The sequence below is a fragment of the Coffea arabica genome, chromosome 8c, assembly GCF_036785885.1.
Source record: "Coffea arabica cultivar ET-39 chromosome 8c, Coffea Arabica ET-39 HiFi, whole genome shotgun sequence".
NCBI lineage: Eukaryota > Viridiplantae > Streptophyta > Magnoliopsida > Gentianales > Rubiaceae > Coffea > Coffea arabica.
The window spans coordinates 30,357,641-30,382,737 of NC_092325.1; the positions used below are offsets into that span (position 1 = coordinate 30,357,641).

General features: G+C 33.5%; 1 protein-coding gene across 24 annotated transcripts; it reads right to left on the reverse strand.

Moving 5' to 3' along the window:
- Positions 1–340: 340 nt before the first annotated feature.
- Positions 341–12,804, reverse strand: LOC113705530 (probable protein S-acyltransferase 19). Of its 24 annotated transcripts, none has more exons than XM_027227415.2 (14): positions 12,588–12,804; positions 12,027–12,124; positions 11,534–11,583; positions 11,257–11,311; positions 10,401–10,507; positions 10,098–10,150; positions 7,001–7,114; positions 4,813–5,223; positions 3,620–3,688; positions 3,466–3,537; positions 3,252–3,380; positions 3,073–3,153; positions 2,798–2,998; positions 341–1,846 (listed from the first exon to the last, which is right to left on the reverse strand). In XM_027227415.2, the coding sequence occupies exons 5-14, from the start codon at positions 10,414–10,416 to the stop codon at positions 755–757; spliced, it is 2,238 nt and encodes a 745-aa protein (XP_027083216.2). In that variant the 5' UTR covers positions 10,417–10,507; positions 11,257–11,311; positions 11,534–11,583; positions 12,027–12,124; positions 12,588–12,804; the 3' UTR covers positions 341–754. The 24 variants fall into 24 exon arrangements, with proteins under 24 accessions (XP_027083216.2, XP_071920268.1, XP_027083213.2 ...); XM_072064167.1 differs by having other exon boundaries at positions 11,257–11,314; XM_027227412.2 differs by having other exon boundaries at positions 11,534–11,609.
- Between the last annotated feature and the right edge of the window lie 12,293 nt (positions 12,805–25,097).

Here is a 25,097-nt window from a genome sequence, read left to right on the forward strand (position 1 = left end):
ATAGGACAGAAGATCCGTTGTGATATCTAAAACACTAAATTTGCAATCTGATTTTAAAATATTACATTCTAGTTTCAACTGTTCATGTTATTTCTTCAAACTCCAATTAATGATGAATTAGAACTTTAACTTTTAGCTCAGCGTGGCATCTTTGACACATCTTTAGATATGTTTTGATGGACAATTTGTTTTAAAATACAATAAGAACAAAACAAGTAATAAAGCTATATTTCTATATTTTTCCCTTCAGTTCTTAAGATCATTCAATCTTTGACAGGTTCATATGCTAAACTACACATGCGACATTAAGATATTGAATAACTGAGAATTAGCTTCAGGATGAACCAAATGTGACGCAGTTAGTACGTTTTGCTATTTGCTACCTGAAACATTTTTGTTGGCATAAGAATTGGAATGTATCAACAAAAAGTTACAGCCAGACAAGGCAAACCTTTTGCTTGTCTTAATCCTATAACCCTCAAATCATTCTTAATTACAAGCAAAATGATTCAGTGCTCGTGGGAATTGGATGACTTTATCCTACAAATGTACCCTCTGTAGTGTTAATATGGGAAAATCCATACAAGGAGAAACCACTAGAACCTCGCCATTGGTTACAAGAATCACCACTATCGACAGCAAGGTTCCAGGTTGAACGAGGGAGCAGTTCTTTTGGAGGTTTCTCCAACTTCCCTATATTAGACCATCGTGGGCATAGGAAGATATAAGCTATGCAAATAGTTCATATGAGATCCTACTTCAACCCTGATGCAGAGGACGGATTAGAGTCAAAATCTCCTGGAATGAAAACAGGCAACTGGTTTGAGACAGAGTCCCTTTTATATCTAGTGTCTTTAGGCATGATGATTGGAAGCCTATCCTGTCCATCTCTTGCCCCTAAGCCTCTCTCACTCTTCAAACCATCCCTAATTGGACCACTTAGAAGTGGGCCACCAAAAAATATGGACTCCCCAGCATAAAGCAACCTCTCTGACTGTTGGATTGGAAGATTTGTAAGCTGTGAAGATTCCTGTGGGTCAGCAACAGGCTGCTTGTCATTATTTTTTAATCCTGCATTTGTGTTTGACACTCCAGGAACAAATGATCTACTACGTGCATCTGAAGCTGACACTGGGACAGAAACATATCTACCAGCTTCTTGGTCCCAAACAACCGATGTCCTCTTAATATCTCGTAGTAGTGAAGTTGCAGGCGCTGCAGCTGAAAGCAATAATGGGTCAGAAGCACTAACCTTCTGATTGATCTTTACATCAGTGCCAGATGGAGGATGGAGCGTTGGGTCAGCAATCCGTGGGAAAGCAACTCTTGGGGCTAGAGGCTGCTTGGGAACGAGGCCAAGTGTAGAACTAGATGCATTAACCTGTCCTAAACCATGAGCTTGGGGAAGGGGGCTTAGTGTCACGGAGTCATGGACATGGCTTGGACTACTGAAGCTACTCACACTATGCGTGCCAGTTTCATACTCATCCTTGCTACCTTGACTGGGAGCAACTGAGTTTTGCAAAGGAGAAAGTCTCAGTTCATTTTTGTTATCCTTATTTCCTACAGTGTCAGTGCTCATACTACTACTAATGCTCAGATTTCCACTTGAGCTCATTTCAGCATCTGGCAGGCGACGGTTATCAACAGGACGCAATACAGATGAAGATGCCCTGGCTTTCGCTGCTGCTTTCACAGCCTCACTGGAATCTAATTTTGCAAGTTTCCAAGCACTGATCCGAACAGATCGTTTTGGCACTTTGTTTCCCTTTTCTCCAAATGCAGCTGCATCTGGATCAATTGTTGACGGAACCATTCCAGGTTCTAATTGAGGTGCTACTTCTTCCTATATGTATTGTTCAAAGGCAGAGTTAAAAAAGATGAGTAGTTCTAAAAAGAATAACAAGTTAATACTGATATTTAATCAATTGTGAAGTAGTACCTGCAATAGCAAGGCATTTATGCTAAAACATAAGATTTATGAATCCAAAAGCCAATAAAAAAGAAAATGTCAGTCAATTTGTACGCTAAAAGAAAACCAACGAATAAAAAATTCCATCAGTGATCCTACAGACATTATAACAATCCGAGTTTCTTACTTCAATTACTATTTTCAATTGATGCAGAAAAACCAGGCAACAGTTTCAATAAGTTCTTTAAACAGAATTTGCAAAGATCAACTCAACCACAGCAAAATAAGTTCTCTTGCATGACAGTAAGGGAGCCAATAGATGGACATTGTACATAAGGTCAGTTATACGAAATATGATATCAGATCCTAAGTTTTCAGAGCAACTCAAGCCAGGAATAAGAACATTTCTTCAATTAATAATTAATTTCTCCACATCTCAGCCATCTATTTTGCTCTTCTTACGTCATTTGTGACTTGGGGAGGCCGGTCAGGGAAACAATCTGTAAAGGATATTTTTCAATGCTGTAACAATCGGAAGCATCACTGTTCAATAGAAATATTAGACCACTTAATCAACATTTTCTCTAAGCAAACTGAGGGACTGAGTACTCTATTAAGATTATGATACTTGCAAAGTTCCAGAATCTCTGTCCTTTAAGTAAACCAAATATAAAACATAAATAACCACTTTAACTATCACATAGCAGCTGGAACAAGAAGTTTTGTTTTCAGCTGTTCCTGAAAATCTTTAATTTCAAGCAAATCCCTGCACATAAAAATAAACCCTAAATGCTGCAGTTATGAAATTAACCATGTGAAAGATGTTTCCCTTGGTATCAAGACAATCTATCCTGTTTTTGCAGTAATTTGCAGGAGGTAATATACCTGATAATCAACGAACACCCTTGGAGGGGTGCACCATGCACCTTTGTATTGCAAGCCCAAAGAACTTCCACCACTTAATCCTGTAGTAGCAGAACCCGTTGGCGAGTACATAATATTTGGCAGATCCTCATCCATAGATGGCCCAGCCGGTGCCTCACTCATAGCCCTCATTGCCACAACATATTCATAAGTCGTAATACCCTAACACAAAGCATAACCAACATAATTCATCTACCTAAATTTTAACAGCAAAAGTAGATCTGAAAGCAACTGACCTTTCTAATCAGTATCATGTGGAAAAAGAAAAGCTCGCCCAAGGGTACACAAGCAAGGATGGAAACAGCTGTACACACTGCCTGCATCAGAATAGATAACTTGCTAACTATATTTGAATCAAATGCAAAGAGAAGGGAAAAAATTCATCTTATGCCAGTTAAAATTGATAAAATATTACCACAACAGTGGCAAATGGGGCACGAGAGAAACCATTTCCAAGTCTATCAACTATTTCAGCCTCCATGTTCTTCTTGTTAACAAAACAACGCACTAAAACTGCAATCCCCACTGAAGCCTCAATAACAAGCTGAGAGAGAGAGAGAGAGAGAGAGAGAGAGATCAGTAGTATAAGAACAAATATATGAATGAACCAGATAATACTCCAAACTTACCCAAAAGAGACTCAGGGCCATTAGTGCTATAAAAGTTACATAGTTTTTTCGACCAACACAGTTATTGAGCCACTGAAAATCAACATTCAAAATTTAGAGTCCACAAAATAATTGAGGTATATCCCCAGAAACCATAAAAACTAAAAAAATTTACCCGACAATGATGATCAAATCCGTCAACGCATTTATCACAACTTCTGCAGTGTTTACTGAATTTGCGTACCTGCAGCCGAAGCATCGAGTTAAAGAGGCATTCATGTTTGTTGCATGGGCACAAATTATAGAAATTTTATCAACACCAAGTGGTATCCAGAACTTTTACAGATAAAATATAGGCAAGGAATGGCACTCAAAATAGTTATAGATCAAATGGTTTCGAATTGTGAATTAGAAATCCCATGACTATAAAGCAAGTCCACTGACTATGGCACATTAAGTAGAACAGCAGATACAAGTGGTTGCAAATTACTCTCTGACTACAGAATGAAACCATCCATATAGGTTTGGCCTATCAAATTACATAAGTTTGTACACATGTAGCAAGAGCCAGAACATTAAAGATGAATACTACCAAAGGATTACACTGTGGCAGTTATAATACAGTCAACAAAGAGTTCAAGGACATCTAAAAATTAAAAACTTTTGTGATTTTCCTCAGGCTTCAACTAGCATTGGTTGAAGATTGGCAGCCTAATTGGGAGCAAGAATATGTTAGTTAAATGTCTTTATTCATGTTCATCATAATTTATTTCCCGAGATTTAGTAGCTTCTAGACTTTTAGGTCTTGAGGCTTTGTTTGGTCTTTTACTTGTTCACAGGAAATTTCCAGCCATTATGTCACCAAGTGTCTTTTAATTATTTGTTATATTAGATAATTGATTGGAGTCAGTCTTATAGGAAAGTTCCTAAATAATTACTATAACTAATTTTGCTTTCAATTTTAAAATAGGAATTAGGAGTTTTGAAAGTTTTTTGCTTACTCATGTTTCTATGAAAATCTAGGCAGAGAGATTAAAGAATAGGAAACTAGCTCTTTTTAGACATGACTTCGACTTTATGTCAATCATCAAATTGCTTTTTAAAACTTTGTCCCGTGTATGAACATTCATATTAGATCATTTATAGTTGAGGTAACTTTGCTATGAGTACTGGCATTTGTCAAGAGTATCTCTCTCTTTTTTTTTTAAACCTTCTCTTAGTTTTGCAATGGATTGGTATACTTGAAATTTAGCTATGTTCATCAGAAGCATTTTCCATTACAATAGGGATGTAGAAAAGCAAGATTGGAAGAGTATTGGAAATGAGTTATTTCCATCAAGGAAATGTATACCAAACAAAATTAGCTACCTCAGCGTTGCACAATGTGCAAAACAAGGCATCTTCGCCTGCACCTTCTGGATCATCTATGCCATCATGATTACAGCAATCTTCATGTACAAACACTGCACAAAAGATTTTCCCAGGATGCCAACAAGATGACTTCGCGGTTGGAGATGTAACTTGCATGTTAGTACTCCCAGCTTCTAATGAAGCTCTCTTACTGGAGTCAGCTGCAGGAACGGAACTTCTTGAAGGTGATGATACAGAAGAACGAGCCCCAACACTATGTTCATCGAATTTTTGAGGCAAATCCTGAGCAGATAGCCCATTGCTCATGCTGATTTTATTTCTCGGCTCAGAATTAAATTTAGCCATGATGCCAGGATCTGCAGGATTAATTGCAGTACACCGAACATAAAGAACAAATACAAGGGTCGCCTACATGAAGAAGAGCAAACAATCCACATTAAAGTTCATTATTACCACATAACAATCCACATTAAAGTTCATTATTACCACATATAGTAGCTGAAAAGCTGACAACAAAATTAAGTGACTAAAGTAATGCTTAAGCTATAGAAACTAAGAAATCTTCACAGGAAACTGGAAAAAATAAAAAATACCAACACCTCTTTAAAATTGTCATATACGATATCCAGAAAAGGAAAAACAGCATATTCATATTTATGTATCCAGGTCCAAGACATCAGTGCACAGTAGTGATGAACCCAGATTGACTGTTAGCACTATAAAAGGATGTGGATATCGAATTTCGCCAGGCATTCAACCATGTACTAGGCCAATTTGTCAGAGTTGAACCATTTAGTTAATTTCAGGTATAGTCAAATAATTTAAAGTTCTTAAATTTAACAACAGTGAAATGACATGCCAAAAAAGAAAAAAACAGAACGGAGTTATCTGCATCCTGGAGAGGATGTGTGCAATACATTCAAATCTAGTTTCACCAAAGTCAAAATGGAGTTATATTTGCAAATAAAGTCAGCATCTTCCCTAAACTATATTCTACTATAAAAACAGTTCTAAGTTTCCACGACTTCCACATATCATGACTCATTTCTATAAACAAGTCAAGTCGCATCACATGTGCTAGTTCTTTTCCAATCACTAACAACTTAACCGTTTCTCTCAAAATTTTCAGTTTAGTTATGTCTTCAGAATTCCAGAAAGGCAAAGAACTAAGGGGCTGATTACAATCATTCCAATATGGACTGCTTGGTCCAGTACAATGGGAATTGAAATATTGGAATCATGGCTAAAGAATTGGTGATTCATGATTCCCGACCAAATTCGGAGGAATCGCCCAAAACCCTCAATTTAATCCTAATAGTGAACAAATGAACAATTATAAAAAAACAAAGAAAGAAAATATGTCTTAAACTGTTCCCTTTTCTCCATCACTTACCCTCTCTCTGCTCTCCCCATCATCGAGGCTCCTCCTTTGAGGGATTGAATTTGGTTTATTTAATTAAAGTTCCATTTGCTAATTTTCAAAAAAAGGAAAAATAAAAAGACCATCTGCCAGATTTTATATAGATTAGTCATGGATTTTCCATTGACGATTGCAAAACAAAGAACAAAAGAAGTTTTGATTGGTGGTGGTCTCATTATGATGAGCAGTGGTGGTTCAGGATTAATAATTTTGAAGTCCAGCAAAAAATAAATAAAAAATTAATTTTGACACCCATTCCAAATATGTCTATACCAAGCACTAGTGATTAGAATGATGCCACTAATTCAGACCCATAATTATTTTCTATTTATTATTTCATAGATATTTCATTCCAGCTCCAATTCCAAAGCATGAACCAAGCACCCCCTAAAATTCTAACAAATGAGAGAGAGAGAGAGAGAGAGAGAGAGAGAGAGAGAGAGAGAGAGAGAGAGAGAGAGAGATAGGGAGAGAGAGGGAGAGGGAGAGCGAAATTTAATGGTTCACTTTGGAATAGTACAAATAATAAAAGCATTGACAGTCAATAGCAAATGAAGACAGCCAAACACTGAGGCACATGCAAGCTTAATAAGACGTATGGAGGTCAGCCTTGGTTCTTTCAAACAGGAAAGAAATTTGGCCTTTCAACACTACCAGTATGAGTAAAATCTGTAGCCTAAACAGTCAATTCAGGTCCCAACATATGCTCGAGTGGAGCATGTTTTGTAACTACGTAATATGCATAAACAAAACAAAGTTACATACCACAGGAGAATAACCAGCAACCAATGCATACTCCCAAATATTGCGTCCGAGGAAAGGAGCAAAAAAAGCGAAAAATGCAACCACTAATAAGCAATATACTGTAATAGCAACCACCTGTCCAAGAAGTTAAACAGTCCACAGATTTAATGTAAGTGGTCAGCAAATATAGAAAGTAAAGCAACGCACTGGAATTCAAATACGCAAATACAAATATGCATGTAATCCACGATGATGCAAAACGTAATCCTAACAGATATATCTGCAGCATGTATCTTGTTTGAGGCACCTCTCAATGTGTTATTGGAAGTAACTCTCAGTATTTTATCTGAAGTGATTCATAACATTAACACTATACTGAAAGACAGCACAATTAGGAAGTGAGCATCCACTGCCAGAACTGTCAAGCCAGCAATACATTGATCAAATTAGAAGGAAGCATATTATTTCAAGATATCTTCTCTCCAGTTATAAACGAAGTAAAGAAACTTTCTGCTAGTTTAGAATACTCAATTTCTAGTACTCCCTCCATCCCACTTTGATAGCCCTATATTCCTTTTTCATCTGTCCCAAATTGTAGTCCACTTTCCAATTGAAGAATGTAATTGTATTTTAATTTTCCTAAAATACCCTTATTCAATGTAAGTAGTTATTACTATAAACCTACCCCATTTAATGAGAGTTGATTCTTTTTTTACCATCAATTCAAGTTCCCATAAAGTTGTACCATATTTAATGTGAGGGTATTTTAGGAAAATAGCAATCTAAATTTATTTTTCCAACAAAGTTAACTATTTTTTCTTAAACTATGTGAAAAAAGAAACATGACTATCAAAGTGGGACGGAGGGAGTATTAGTTTTCTCCCTTCAGACCTTTTTTTTTTTTTTTTTTTTGCTTATTCTCTTTTCTCTCCATGTCCTATTCACAGTAGAAGGACAACTATTTGTCAGCTTAGCCAATATTCAGTCTCTTTTCTTTTCAAAAATAGAGTGATTCACTAAAAGTTTGTATTTAGGCTCATGCCATATTGTTTTTAACATAAAATTGAAGTAGAACCATACTCTTGTCAGATCCAAAATTAGTTAACCAACAACTTGGTTTGAACAGATCACACTTCAACACTTAGGTATCATATGACCAAGTAGACAAACAAACCAAAAATATCAACTTTAGAAAGAATAAAAGAAGATTCAAACCAGTCAACTAGGCTGCTTTTGGCGCAGGTTAGGAAAAATTCATGACATACTTGTATCCTATAACCCATCAGGTGTTATAAGAAAAAAAAAGTCAAACTACAGCATAGATTGCATTTAGCTTGAGTGTAGAAAGTAGATGAATCCAGGGAACAAGAGTTACATTGGAATACTTTACACCAACTTATGATGGTAAGGGGAATCAAGTAATTTAACTTTGTAATTGAACATGATAAACACTAGGCAAACCTAAACAAACTGTCAAACCATATATGCCACAATTCTACATCACCCAATTTGGTGGTATTTAAACCCTTGATTGTGGCTCCAAAATTGCAATTACAAGATATTAAAAGCACATAATAATGGAACAGATTTAAAGTGTCAAGACCAGACAACAAGACTTGGATTCACTAAGGTCAGGAAAAAATATATGAATGCCATGTTCCAGTATCCTAACCTGAAATTAGCTACCATCGAAAACTCTTAAAATCACAGGACAAATGATTTTTTGTTTTCTTACCTAAAGAAATAGTACCAAGATAAATGGAGGAGACGTGAGGGTAATTGACGATATCCAGACCAAAGTGTAAAGAGGAAGGGGAACAAGGTGCTTCAACTACACATTTCAACATATACAACACTGGCAAAACCTAAACAAACAATATTGGAACCACGTATAGCAAACAATTTCTTAACAACCGAAAGCTAAACTTGCATCTCCCTCAATACAACAATAGATGTTTCAGAGGGAATAGCCAACAACTCAAGGTAAACAGTCTGTAGAAAAAGGATCAGGTTTGGCTTAGCTCTAGCACATAAGCAAATAGCAAAAATCCTTCAGTTGAAAACATTGAGACTTTCTCTTGTATTATTAAATGTATAGGACCCAAAGGAAGTTAAATTGAATGAAACTGGGGTTTATGGCATCCTCATCAAGGTAAAGACATGACTAGTGAAACCAATCCCGGGAGTAACAGATGATGCATTCTTCCTGAATATCAAGTTCTCCAACTACAGTAATAAGATATCTGCTCACTATTGTATCACAAAATAAATCTCCTTAAATGAATTAATTTTTTATGGTCCCAACAGAGGAGAAAAAAAATCTGCTTTAATGGGAGGGGGAAAAATAGTAAATACAAGTTGTGTACAGCTTCTCTCATCCTTTGCAAGGACTGCAAATGTTCCTTCCATGAAAAAAAGTACTATTTCATTTCTGAGACAGCTGCAGAAAATCAAGCTAGATACAGGGGTGAGAAATGAGCTAAAAGATTCACAACCATTCACCAGCTCAAACTCAATTAGGAACTTTATCCAAAAAATCACAAACCAGCTACTCTATCTGTCATTCCATTATGCTTCTTTTAAGGCCTACTTATGCTAATGGAACAAACCATTTCTATCATTTGTTAGTGTAACTTTGTCATATTAGCATCAACTCTGACTTTTAACCTCTCTATCAAGCTAAATGATGCTCACAGTGGTGTGCTTAATGTTTTTCTTAATTTTTTATTTTTATATCCACAAATAGCTGCCTTAATCAATGTAAGAGATAGAATTATTTGCTATATAATGAGTTTGTCTCTGTTCAATCTTACAATGTGTTTCCACAATTTTTCTCCTGTACAGTTAGTAATTGACTTGCAAATTTTCCAATGAAATGAAAGCTTTGACCTCTAGTCTCCTTGCAAAACTATATTGATCCTATGAGTCTCAGGATCACCAGTTTCTAAAGTTTTCAAATAAGGAACAGACGAGCAACTTATTAGGAACATTGTTTGTAGGTTTGAGGAAAAGAAGAAGAAAGCAAAGAGTCTAGTAGCAACAGCAGCAGTATGATTGCAAAAGATGATCCATCCTGAACAAGGAAACAGAAAAAGGGGGAAAAAAAGTTGAATTATACCTGAAAGGTGTGTGCCGGTAACTGCCATCCATGTTCCCTCACCATGATCACTACTATTCACCCAGACCCAAATCAAAACTTATCAGACAAGGTAATATATGTCACGCAGAAGATTAAAATCCAACAAATAAGCAACAATTCAAGAAGTAAAGGCTGGCATAACTACTTAAAATCTGAAGATACTCTTTTTAACTTCCTATATAGTATAATAATCAAAACTAAATTGACTAAGACAAGATTAATCCACCTTAGCTTACATGGCTGAAGGGAAAAGAACACAAAGCACCTAACAATCATATTAACCTGAGATCAACTTCATTAATCTTTACCTTGCCCAAGCTTGAACTTGAATACAGGTCTCCTATGACACCTTGTTTTCCATCAAGTAGACTGTACCCAAAACTAAGAAGCTGAAAACAACAGTAAGCATGTAGGTTCCATAGGTTAGATGCAGATATTAATAAATCAGGCAGTAAATAAGAGCAGAAGGAAAGTTATTCTAAGAAGTAAACAAAATATGTTTGAGTAGTGTTTACATAGAGCTAGGAAACCGTGAAACCAAACTGCAAGCAATCTGGGAAGGTCACTAAACACAAACATCTGACTGCCTAGGCAACTGGAATTCAAAATTTGAACTATTAACACCTAAGAACAATAAAACAAAGTAAGTTCGTTTATCTATAAAAATTACATGGAACACTTAATTTATGAGAAGATAAGATAGTCTATTAGAAAATTTGTTCCTTGATCTTTACAATTCATGAAGATGGCTCAACCTACTTGTAAGAAAGCACAGTAAGTCTGTTTATCCACTGTGTTTATACACTTGTGCTCAACTTGTAGATACATACAATCATCTAGGAATGTATTAATGACTTTTGCTAAATTTAGCTACATGACTACTGCCTAATTCAAACTTAGGGGGTCCAAAAAAACCAGAAAAAATGATTAAATTCAATGATGCCAAAAAATAAGATTTAGTTAGCATGATTAATTCGATCTGATTAATTGGTAAAATCATCATCTTCACCTCAACTTAGTTTCTGGCATTAACATCTTCCAACTGAACAAGCTTTTAAACTTATTAACTGGAATGTTTATTTTATGTAAATCATCTCAAGTGCATCCAAGAATACGAGTGAGTATGCTCATAATGTACCTGGATTTTGAACCCAAGGAATCTTCCACTTCCCTTTGTAGATAGGATTCTTTATCTTCTTGGGGAATTGAGTCATATCCCAACAGTGCCAAGAAAATTCAAAATGTATTGAGTTCACGTGCAGTACTTGTAGATGAATAAATAAATAAATCAAGTTCGAGTGGGAACACAATACCTCAGGCTTCACGTTGTTTGGATCCTCAAAATGTATTGAGTTCACGTGCAGTACTTGTAGATGAATAAATAAATAAATCAAGTTCGTGTGGGAACACAATACCTCAGGCTTCACATTGTTTGGATCCTCAATATATTCTCTATCATCCCAGCCTTCAGACAGCAATGATGAAGATCAACTTCAAAAAGTAGAAATGAATAAAACTCACTTAGCAACAGTTACAATTCTGCTATTTCCACCTTGGCAGAAAGATATGTATAATAATAATAATAATAATAATAATAATAATAATAATAGTAATAATAGTAATAGTAATAATAATAGTAATAATAATAATAATAGTAATAATAATAAAATAATAATAATAATAATAATAAATTCTGAACAAACGTAATCAGAAACTTAATAAAACTCCCCAGACAAAAATCGAAAACTACAAGACAAAGACTCTTAAAGCCGAATCAAGAATTCAGAGGAATGCCTCCAAATTTCATTACCATAATTCTCATAAACCAGAACAAGAAATCACAACAAATAAGCACAAAAAAATGATAAAATAGCATTAATGAATTTTAACAACAGATCAGATGCTTACCAACTAAGTCAAACTACTTTCATCGCCGACTGTCTACCTATGAAGCTTAAGAACAGCAGGAACAACGAGGTAAAGAGAAGCTGAAATTATTCATCTACCTGAAATTAGAAGAATTTTCTATTAACAGTAAGAATTAAGAAACTATCAATCCTCACGAAATTTATTGCCAGTTTAGAAAATGACACCCTGCAAACTTATACTAGCTTCAGTGTTAACCCTAACACCTTTCTCACCTTATTATTGAATTAATGCTAAATTTATTTCCAACTTAAATGCTTTTTCCTATAGTAATTTCCAGGTTTTGAAGTCTCTACTGAGTCAAAGAAAAAACAAAAACAAAAAACAAAATGCCTGAATCAGAATGCAGCTATGTAGGAAAAGAAGATGAAGCTCAAATTTGTGTAACTTCAGAATAAAATCTCAATCAACAACAACAAAAACGCACAAAAATCCTTGGAATCGGTGACAACGTTTGATAATACCAGAATTTAGCGTGAAATTATAAAGGCATTTGTTCTGAAATTATAAACTTCCCGCAGCAAAAATACAAAAAATTTTTACCAGGGGAATCAATGAAATCTGAATTGTTTCTCCCCCGCTGCCCACCTAGAACTGATGGAAGTGAAGCCGAAGTCGGAACTCAAAATTGGTACCTTTTTTTTTCTTTTCTTTTTCGTAGTATTGTTTGTCGTTATTCGGGAAATTCGTACACACCGGACCGGAGTGTGATGGTGGACTGGAGACGACTGGACACCGAAGACTGAACTACGAGATTTGTTTCCGGGAGTTACTAAGAATATTAATATTAAGGGATAATTACAGAAACCTCCCCTGAGGTTTCTTATACTAGCATTTACCTCTCTTGTGATTTAGAAAATAGCACTTATTATCCTTGAATTTAAGATTTGTGTTGCAAATTTAGTCCATGCCAGAAAAGTTACTATTAAAAAAAAAATTTTAAGGAGTGAGATGAGAAATTTGTACCAGATTTGCCCTTCATGCTGCTTGCTAAGTTATATTAATGGAGGAATAACAAAATATGAAAACCTATTAAGAATTAACAAAATTCAAGGGGTGTAAATGCAATTGAATGAAATTTACCAACAATACATGAAACAACGGTGGATACTAACAGGTAGTTAAATGATTATATATCCAAATTCTTGCAGCAAAATTTATAAAGAATACACATCACTTTTAAAAACTCTTTATTAGTAATATGAATAGCTATTTGTAGAGGTAACACAACTACTTATGTTGTCAACACCAATCATATATATATATATATATATATATAATATCGTTGAACAATTAGCTAATTAACAGCATACATAAGCATCACTAAAAGTTAATGAGCATGAGATAAGCCTAGTTACAAGTAATTAGAAGTGCATACTAATAAGATAAAGTTGCCTTTAATAAATGAAAATTGCAGTAAGTGCATTAGAACCACGTACTAAAATTGCTGCTGTTGCTGATATTTCCAAATTATAGGGTTATAACTATATTAATGGGAAGAGATATAGCAACTTGAGAAATAGTAGTAGGCTAAACTAGAGGAGGTTTTGAAATAGAAATGATTTGAGCAGATATATTTGTGCAAGTTCTCTTTATACTTATTTTAGTAGAAACTCCAGAATTGCGTACTGGCTTTTCTCTCTACAATTGTACAAAATTAGACTTAAACTAGCTGGTTTGAAGAACATAATATAGAAACATGTACGCCGTTTTTCTCCCCTTAATTGGCATCATTCCTTAGTTTTGCTTATAATGGCTAGTGATGCTAAAACTCATAGGTAATCTAATTTAATTAGTCACTTAATTTGTTGACAAAAAATAATTTTTCTTTTCTAAAATCCTTTCATTAAGTTCTGCAATTAGTTAGGGTATAAAAGTAAAATCATACAATTTATTGTTAGTAATAGGTCCAATTTCCTCCTAGGGGAGGTAAGTGCAATTTTAAAAATCATAGGGGAGATGAGTGCTAGCATCAAAAACCTCAAGGGAGGTTTCTGCAATTATCCCTAATAATAAAATGATAAAATTAAAACGATGTCGCTCCTTGTGAGGGAATTGTTTTTTGGCATTATTAACTTAACAACAACGTTGTCGTTTCACTTGAGTACTTCACTCCACCATGCAAGATGTTCTTGCAATAAAGGCTTTTATTACCGCAAATTCTACGACATGGAGCTTCTTCCATGGTTTGCAGCACCTTTTCCTTTTTCTTTTTTTTTACTCTTTTTTGTTTTTCTTTGGAATGAAAATGATTGGGTGCGTTTATACCTTTCCCTTTTATCGAATGAGTCAACTTGTGTTGATGCAACTAAATGTGTAATCAAGTTGAATCGAGTTCGAACAATGCACCACTTGAGTTCAAGCTTGTCGAGCTTTTGAAAGTTGAAATCGAACTCGAGTTTGATTTTGTTTTGCCTTTCACGAGTTCAAACTCGAGTTTGATCAAATCAGATCTGGTTGAGCTCAATCAAGTGTAATCAAGGCCAATTGAGTCTAATTAATATAAATTTATATTTTATATAATTTTAAACTAGGGACAAGATAGATATGTCACACTAATAAATAAAAAATTAATATATATGTATGTATATATATATATATATATATATATATATATATGCATGTGTAAAACTCGATTGAACTCGATTAAACTTCACTAGCTTTCGAGTTTTGCATATTAAACTTGAACTTAAGCTTGTCAAGCGATTTGAGCTACTCGAATTGAAACTTGAGTTCAATCAATATGAGCTCAAACTCAAGCTTTGACCGATTAAACTCGCAAGGTACTGTATTAAACTTGACTTATTTACATCCCTAAGTGTGGCACTCTTTCTATTTGTCATACTCAATGCATCGCAAAAGCACTACTTTGTTGTAGTGAAGCCAATAGCTTCCAGTGTCATGAAAACCAAACCGATTTGACCAGTGAACCATGAACCGGTCATGGCACTAGTTTGGTTCATTAGTAAAATTATAACATCAATTAAACTAGTCAAATCTAGTCAAGAATTGGTCAAATCGGTCAAAACCAAACTTTTGAATTGGTTCATACTAAAATTTCCTTCTTTTTAATTTTAAAGTCATCCCATCCACATAATAAATAAAAAATAACAAATAGAAAAATGTTTGAATCAGATTGAACTGATTCAACCGGTTCGAGTTATGAACCAAAAGTTCATCTGATTCACTTGACAGCCTAATTTTAAAAACATGGCAACTTCATCTTTCTTGTTTTCAAGTCACACCCACCTCTTCAGTCATCTAGAGAAGAATAGTTAAAATTAAAGAGGTGGCAGAAGAAAATATCATGGTTCTTAATCGGTTTTGCCAAAATCTTGATCTTGAGGTCTTTTTATGCCCACGAATTTTCACAACACATCTATGCTACCATGTCCTTGAATCTATTTTGAATACAAAATGTAGCATAATTTATAGAGCATATGTTACATCTTGTCACTAAATTATTTAGGATTTCCTATTTCAACCACTAAACTTTTTTTCTAGCCAAAAAAGCCATTCAACTAATTAGAACATACATTCTATGACCAAAAGTATATATCATCATTAGTTGTGTAACTAAAATAAAAGTTTTTATTAGTTGAGTGACCAAAAATATACTTTTTATTAGTTAAATAATTATTTTAAACAAAATTTCAGTATATGTAAATTATTTTTATAAAATTCATGGCCAAAATGAGGATTTCTAAATAGTTTTTTGACTTTTTTGGCCATTTGCTGTAATTTATATATGTAGAAGCCCTTTGTATCAATACATTTCTCATTGGCACTTTTAGCTTGAAAATCTTGGTAAAGATAAGCAAAAACCAAGTCTTATTGATGAAGTTTTTAGATTATTTGCAAAGACATATTACTCTTTTCAACATATATAGTATAAGAGCCAAAGAGATATTTGGTTTAGTTTCGTCTTGGTTGTCATCCCACGTGTGTTGCGCGTGGTTCCCAGATAGGTATCGCGACATTTTTTTTTTGTGCTGCATTCAATTAGAGCAGAAGTGCCACAGCGTCATTTTTTTTTGTCCTTCACTCGATTGGTGTGGCGTGGTTTAGCTTCGTGGTTTTCCTCCATGACGTTTACCACTGTACTATCTTTGGTGACTTCTTCTGTGCTGGAAAGAGCTACCTGGGTAGGAGACTGTTGTTTCTGTGCTACTTTTACTTTTACTTTTCAATCTTTCAGTCAAAACATTAATGAGGATTACATTTGATTTCTTATTATTATGGGTTTGAGCCTGGGATAGAGGCAGATGTGCTGTTGTTGCGTTCACCTCACTGCTTGCTCTCCTAGGTATTTTTTTGTTCAGCATTAGCTCTGTTGGTGTTTGGTTCTGCATAGGTATGTTCTTTTTTAATTTCTTTTTCTGAAGCTCAACCAAGCTGATGTTTAGTCTTTTTTTTTAAAAAAAAAATTACTTCAATGCAGTTGGAGGACAAAGGGCGTGGTTGTTTTGGTTTCTAAAAATACATCTCCCAGTGCTAAAGCATTTTCATCCAATTGCTGTGTTTTTCTCCTTTTTTCCCTTGGTACTCTTTTCTTCCTCGAAAGTTTTTTTAGCGTTGGATCTCACTTCTCCAGTCACTCTATCTTGTCTACTTTTTTGGCCAAATAGTTTTTTGCTTCTGTGCTGGCTTTTACGCTTGTTTTGTGCGTTGCTTGGGTACTTTTTCCTTGCTCTTGGCTCTATCATTTTTCCTTTTTTTTTCTTCCTTTTTTCCTTTTACGTTTGCTGTAACGCTTGGCTATTGTGTTTTTCATTCTTTTTCCCTAGTACTCTCTTCACTATTCTTTTAATTTCTTTTTTACTTTTCGGTGATTTTTTTTGTGGCATTTGTCCTCTTTTGGGAAATTTTTTCTTGGCCCTCTCGTCCAGGTGTTGCATTTTCCTCCTATTTTGTTCAGAGAGTTTTTTGGTTTGATTTTATCTTATATGCTTGTTTTACGCCTTGCTTGTATTTTTTCCGTAGCTTTATCATTTTTTCCTTTTTCCCTTTTGCAATTTCCCTCTTGTTTGATGTGCTATTTTGGTTAGTACAACTTTTCCTTTTCCTTTTAGAACTGTGGATTGAGTCTTTTTCCCCCTTCTCATAACAAAGTGTTTTCTCTTGTTCTTTCTTTCTTTTATGGCTAGGTTATAGCCAAAAAAAAAAGGACACAATTGGCTTGCTACAAATAAGCACACAAAATGGTTAGAACTTGGCCATCACAAGAAAAAAAAAATTGCCCCAGACAATTGTGTCTTTTTTTTTTTAAACTTCTTTTATGCCTTGTTCTGTTCTATTGTTTTATAACTCAAGATGTTTGGTGTATTGTTTTATGTTTCCCTCTTTCCTTTTCTCTTGTTTTTGTGGTTTTCGCTTATCAATTTAGAGTGCATAAGCCAGGCTTGCTTTATTTATGTTGTTGAGGAGTAGCAAGATTTTTCCCTTTTTTGGGGCAAGACCTGTGTTGTTTTTTTTCTAATATTTCTTTTATGATTGGTTTTGTTCACTTCTTTTATAACTATTGATGGCTGGTGTTTTTTTTGTGTTTCGACTTCCTTGTAATGACTTGTTTGATACTTTTATAGCCTTATTTTGGTGGCCTTTTATCCCTTTTCCCTTTTAGTTATACATTTATCAGCTCATAGTTTGGTTGAATGTCTGTATTTATGCTCTCATTTTGTTTTCTTTTGGTTTTCCCCTTTTTCCATGTCCTTTTTAACATTGGGCCTGATTTGTCTTTTTCTTTAAGTTATGTGGTCCGAGCATGTTGATGGGATGTTAGTGTGCCATAGATTAATGCTTACATGGTTTGTTGGACATCCTGAGTTCAACTTATCGAGGCATCACATGTGAAGGCAATTTGTGGCAGTGAACTAGCAAAGAAGTTTCACTACTTTGTTTTTGTTTTTATTTTTTTCTGATTTTCAGGTGTAGTTTTATGTTGTTTCATCGTTTACTTTTCCTTAATTCTTTTGCTGATTGTGGATTTGCCTATTTTGGGGTGTAAAGGTGATTGCACTTGGGATTGATGAGAACATTGATCGTGTTAGCAATCCACTTGTGCCGTTTAAGAAGTATCACATTTCAAAAACTCGTTTTTATGAGATACCTGACTCTTTGACTATTGAAACGGTAATTGATGAAGTGATCGAAGTTGAGCCTCCAACACTCCCATGTTATTTTGGACTACCATCTATTGCTTCATGCGACACTGTTGCCGACACAAAAAATTTCATAGGTAACTTTATTTTCCGTTGTGTTGTTTTTCTCCTATTCTTGAATTTTGTGTGCCTATACATTTTTTTGTTTCCTGAATTTATCTTTTTGAAGCTTCACAAATGTCAAGGGAATTGTTTTGTGTGCCTTCCTGCAAGAGAAGTATTTTGAAAGGGGGCCATCTGTTGCGTGCGACTATGTTATTGTTATCTATGAGTAGGTGTTGGGTATTTTTTTCCCTCTGTTTATTGATTTTATCTTTTGTGTTCAGGTTAATAATTAGTTTTCTTTGTATGTTCTTATGTGTTAAGATTTAGGCCTATATTATTTTGATCGTCTAGAATGAGTTCAAAACCATAGAAGGGACTGATATTATGACTAATATTGCACATAATCCAGTTTTGATATGTGTCGGCTTAGGGTGATTACGAATAATTATAAGTTTTTTTATGTTATATATAGCTTTTCCTCTTTTATCCATACTACTTTTCTTTATTCAAAATCTGGTTTTGGCTAAACTTTGTTCTTTGGATCCCTCAATCCCTTTTTTTTTTTTTTTGTGAATAGGCCCTTCCGCAATATGCTGACCTTCAACTACGTGAAGGCACAACACCAACAGTAATTCTTGCAAGTGGCTATAAAACCTATTGCATTGGCATGAACCAAAGATCCTTCAATGAGAATTGGGCCACTTTCATAGTCGAACATGCTCTTTGCCCTGGAGACATATTGTTTTTTATTCCACAATCACCCACCTATTTTGTTATTATCGTATTCAATAGAAAAGACATTGAAAAACTATATCCATAGCATTTCAATTTCAGTATTCATCCAACTTAGTCCATACTAAGTTTTTAAGCACTATGATAGTCTCTGAGAAGCAATTGTAGCGGGTGTGTACTAGAACTAGGCTCTATATTACTTCCCATTATGTATCTTACACTGTTTAGTTTAGAGCTTTCTTTATATGAAACGTGTTTCCATTGTTTATCTTGCTTTGTTCGGTTCAAATCTTTCTTTGTATGAAAAATAGCACATGTTCGTACTCATATTTTGCTCCTGCGTAGCCCATTTAGCAAAAAAAAAAAAAAAAATTGACCTAACAACCTTGGTTGTCATCTGCCGAAACACATGAATGTCCGTAGCTATATCCTCCTCCAGTATTTTTCCTCCACATCATATGCTTGTCTGTGCACCTTCTGTTTCTATACCATCGTGCACCACGTAGTTTATACCTCCTAGTGGGATCATATAGAGGGATACTTGAATGCAAACTTACATGACATTCAAAAAGTGTTATTTCTCAAGTACGAAGATCTCAAGATAGATACAACATCTCAAGTAAAGAAACTTCCAAACACGAAAGGAATCAACGGGAGCAAAGACGAGTGGCCACTCAAGATTGCATCCAAATCTTTAATAGTATGTAATAGTTTTAAGATTTTATTTAAACTACAGTTTTCTTTCCCCACAAATTTTTTAATGATGGTAATTATATGTGATCCCTCTAACATTTCTATACAAGTCTCCTATTGCAATAATCTAAATCTCTTATTCTATGTGGTATTAGTACAAGGAAAGATAACTATTAGTGATATAAGGAAATTAAACAAAAAAACAAATGAAACATTAGAATTCAATTTGTACTACAACAACTTAGAAAAGTTAACTTGATTAAAAATATTAACCATTGAAACTATATTAGCTTTATAAAATATAAAATGGGGCGACCAGCTTTTATACATTTGTAATTTGCCTTTTTCTAGTAAACCACATATGACACCCATGTAGTTTTGCATAATGCCATATGACCCCCTAACATTTTCAAATAATCATATAATCCACGATGGTTTTATGTAAAGTGGAAAACAGATTGAAAGCATCACCAATGATGGCGATGGAACCAAAGGCACTCCAAAAATGCATGTGCATGAATTATAATGTTCACTTAATCTCCTTATTACACGAATATCCACTTTATTGCCTTGTAGTTTTGACATCTATCCACATAATCTCTCTATGGTATTATAGAAGGTGGTTAAACCATCATATAACTTAGTATTTAAGTAAGGCTAATCTTGTATTTCAACTAACAATGTTATAGAGACTATTCCTTCAACTTCCTACTTTACATGAAACTATAGGACCTGTTTGGAAGCTAAGTTTTTAAACAAGTTTTTTACCTACTTGTTTTTTAACAACTTTTGCTACAGAAACCCCAAAAAACTTATTCAAAATTTTTAACCTACACACTTCAAAAATACATAAAAAACTTTCCCTTCAACTTTTTTTCTTTTTCCTCCCCCACCCAACCCACCACATCCTCCGCCGCCGGCCACCACCTCCACCACCGTTTCCGGCGCGATCACTATTCCGACCGCCAGTTCCGGCCTTCCTCTTTTTTTTTTCTCTCTCCCTCACCCCCTCTCCTCCTCTCCCCTCCCCCTTTGACCAATATGTTGGTGCCCTTCTGAAAATTTTTTCCTTTTTTTTTTCTCCCTCCCCCTCCCCCTTTGACTGATCTGGTCACGCGACCAAATCGCAAAGGAGGAGAGGGGAAAGGGAGGGGCGGCGGGGGAAGGAAGGGGAAGGGGAGGGGCGGTGGGGGAAGGAAGAGGAAGGGGAGGGGCCCGACCTGATCGCATCATGAAGGGGGTGAGGGAGGATGGAGGGGAAAAGGAGGAGAGGGGGAGAGGGAGAGGGAGAAGAGGGATGGCGGGGAAGGGAGAGGGAGGGGTGGCGGGGGAGGGAGGGGGAAGAGAAAAAAAGCAAAAAAAAAAAGAGAGGGATGGCGGGGGAAGAAAGGGGAAGGGGAAAGGGAGAAGAGAGATGGCGGGGGAGAGAGAGAGAGGGGTGGCTGGCATGGAAGAGAAAAAAAGCAAAAAAAAAAAAATACAGAAAGAAAGTTGCTGTCATGGAAGTCTCCGGGAGAGGGAACAGGGGAGGGAAGAGGGAGGGAGGAAAAGAAAAAAGATAGAGAAAAAAAAGAAAAAAGAAAATGAAAGAAAGAAAATGAAAAGGAAAAAAACTTTTTATTTTACAAAAGTTTTTCTACAATTTCGACAGTGATCTACAGTAAAGTTTTATACAAACATCCAAAAAACTCACCTTCCAAACAGGCCCCATAAGAGGTGAAGTGGATATTTGAAAATGTTATGAGGTCATGTAGAAACAGTTGAAACTATAGGAGGTTATGTGTAATTTATCCTTTTTATAATATAAAATGGTAGAATCAACTTTTGTATCATTGTAATTTGTTTTCAAGTGTAGATTCTTTTTCGATCCTCAAAACTATATTGTTGCAAAGAAAGGTTTTTTTTATTATTTGTCTTTATAATTTCCTCTATTGTATATTAAATCCTTTATTAATTTTTAATTAAAACAATTCTTGTTATTTAACAACAAAGTGCAACTCTTGTGATAAGATATTTCATCAACTACTAGAGGCACAATTATCTTTTTTGGCTATTAGAAGACTTGAGGAAAATTATAAGTCTTCATGTTAATAATGTCATTTTGTCTAGCTAGAAGACTTGAGGAAAGTTATAGGTTTTCATGTTAATAATGTCATTTTGTAAAGATTTAGCTTTTTAACCATATGCTTTTGTTAGATTCCATATTGATTTGGAAACCAGAAATAAACTACTGCAAAATTATTTGTAGGTGTTTCTTCGCTTCCTAATGATTTTGTTTTTTTATTTTGCTTTGTACTTTCTCTCTTATTATAAGCAAACAATTACTATGCTATAAGTTTTGAACTTAAAACTGTTGTATTTTTCTTTAGTACACTATTTCTAAATTTTCATGTACTTAATTGTTTGACTCCCCTAAATTAAAATTCTGATTCTGTTTGTGCCAGCAAAGTTTTTGGTTTTTCTTTTTCTCTATTTTAAAGCAAAAATAGCTTCACTATTAGGGTGCATTTGATAGAACTGAAGTCTAAAATCTAAAATTTAAAGTCTAAATTCATTAAATTATTAAATTGTTAAATATTAAATATGATACATTTGAGTGTATATCATATTAAGTGATAAGCGAATAGCTGATCACTTATTTTTTGGAGAAAATTTTGTTTAAAAAATTCAGTGTCAATTAATTAATTGGATAATTGCAGAAACCTCCCCTGAGATTTCTGACATTTGCACTGACCTCCCCTCTAGGTTTTGAAATTGCATTCACCTCCCCTGAACAGTAACAATTTGTTGCAAAAACCTCCTTGACAGCTTTTGTAGAAGTGAGATAATAAATTTCTTCCAATTTTGCCCTCTTCTTGCTTGACAATTATTATTTGCTTGACAATTGCTTAACTAATTATCTAATTAGTTAATAGTTAAACTAATTAACTATTAACTAATTATCTGATTAATTATTAACTAATTAACTAATTATCTAATTAATTAATTAACTAATTAACTAATTTCTATTTATCTAATTAACTGCTTAACTAATTAATTAATTAACTAAAGCTGTTGTCTGTCCGAAACTAACAAACTATTTTCATGTTAAACTAATTAACTAATTAACTGCTTAACTAATCAACTAATTAACTAACAAACTAATTAACAGACTATTTGCATGTTAAACTATATGCAGTACGCATTATCTATTTAAAGTATCGGCTCTTTATGGGTATTTTACTTTCAAACATTTAATTTATGATAAAAATATCAATGTTTGTAAGTAAAATTCAAAAAGTGTTACAGTAATATTCTTACAAAAAGGGAGGGGCATAGGACCATAAATTAAATGTTTGAAAGTAAGAATATTGATATTTTTTGTAATACTTTTTGAATTTTACGTACAAACATTGATAATTTTATTATAAATTAAATGTTTGAAAGTAAAATACCTATAAAAAGCCGATACTTTAAATAGGTAATGCGTACTGCATATAGTTTAACATGCAAATAGTTTGTTAATTAGTTAGCTAATTAATTAGTTAATTAGTTAAGCAGTTAATTAGTTAATTAGTTTAACATGCAAATAGTTTGTTAGTTTCGGACAGACAATAGCTTTAGTTAATTAGTTAATTAGATAAATAGAAATTAGTTAATTAGTTAATTAATTAATTAGATAATTAGTTAGTTAATTAGTTAAGCAGTTAATTAGTTTAACATGCAAATAGTTTGCTAATTAGTTAGCTAATTAATTAGTTAATTAGTTAAGCGGGTTAATTAGTTAATTAGTTTAACATGCAAATAGTTTGTTAGTTTCGGACAGACAATAGATTTAGTTAATTAGTCAATTAGATAAATAGAAATTAGTTAATTAGTTAATTAAATAATTAGATAATTAGTTAGTTAATTAGTTAAGCAGTTAATTAGTTAATTAGTTTAACATGCAAATATTTTGTTAGTTTCGGATAGACAACAGCTTTAATTAATTAGTTAATTAGTTAATTAGATAAATAGAAATTAGTTAATTAATTAATTAGATAATTGGTTAGTTAATTAGTTAAGTAGTTAGTTAATTAGTTTAACATGCAAATAGTTTGTTAGTTTCGGACAGACAACAGCTTTAGTTAATTAGTTAATTAGATAAATAGAAATTAGTTTAATTAGTTTAACATGCAAATAGTTTGTTAGTTTCGGATAGACAACAACTTTAGTTAATTGGTTAATTAGATAATTAGTTAATTAGATAAACAAAAATTAGTTAATTAATTAATTAGATAATTAGTTAGTTAATTAGTTTAACATGCAAATAGTTTGTTAGTTTATGATAGACAACAGGTTTAGTTAATTAGTTAATTAGTTAAGCAGTTAATTAGTTAATTAGTTTAACATGCAAATAGTTTGTTAGTTTCGGATAGACAACAACTTTAGTTAATTAGATAATTAGTTAATTAGTTAATTAGATAAACAAAATTAGTTAATTAGTTAATTAATTAATTAGATAATTAGGTAGTTAATTAGTTAAGCAGCTAATTAGTTAATTAGTTTAACATGCAAATAGTTTATTAGTGTCGGACAGACAACAGATTTAGTTAATTAGTTAATTAAATAAATAGATATTAGTTAATTAGATAAACAAAAATTAGTTAATTAGTTAATAGTTAATTAGATAATTAGTTAATAGTTAATTAGTTTAATTATGCAGAAATAGTTTGGTTAGTTAATAACTATTAACAATTAGATAATTAGTTAATAGTTAATTAGATAATTAGTTATTAATTAATTTGATTATTAGTTATTTAGTTAATTAGTTAAACTATGCAGAAATAGTTAATTTAGTGTAATTTTTATTAACAAATGTTTTATTGGGTTTGATGAAAGTACTCATCACATTCATTTGATAAAATTAAATCATGTCAGGGGTACTTTAGTAAATTGACTCACTTTTGCCTATTAAATTGCCTCCAACTTTTGATAGGGGAGGTCAGTGCTATTTCAAAATTAATAGGGGAGGTCAATGCTATTACTATAAAAGTCAGAGGAGGTTTCTGCAATTATCCCTTTTATTTTGGGTGAAAATGTAATAGGAATAATTGCAGAAACCTCCCCTGAAATTTCTGACATTTGCACTGACCTCCCCTCTAGGTTTTGAAATTGCATTCACCTCCCCTGAACAGTAACAATTTGTTGCAGAAACCTCCCTGACAGCTTTTGTAGAAGTGAGATAATAAATTTCTTCCAATTTTGCCCTCTTCTTGCTTGACAATTGCTTAACTAATTATCTAATTAGTTAATAGTTAAACTAATTAACTATTAACTAATTATCTGATTAATTATTAACTAATTAACTAATTATCTAATTAATTAAGTAACTAATTAACTAATTTCTATTTATCTAATTAACTGCTTAACTAATTAACTAAAGCTGTTGTCTGTTCGAAAC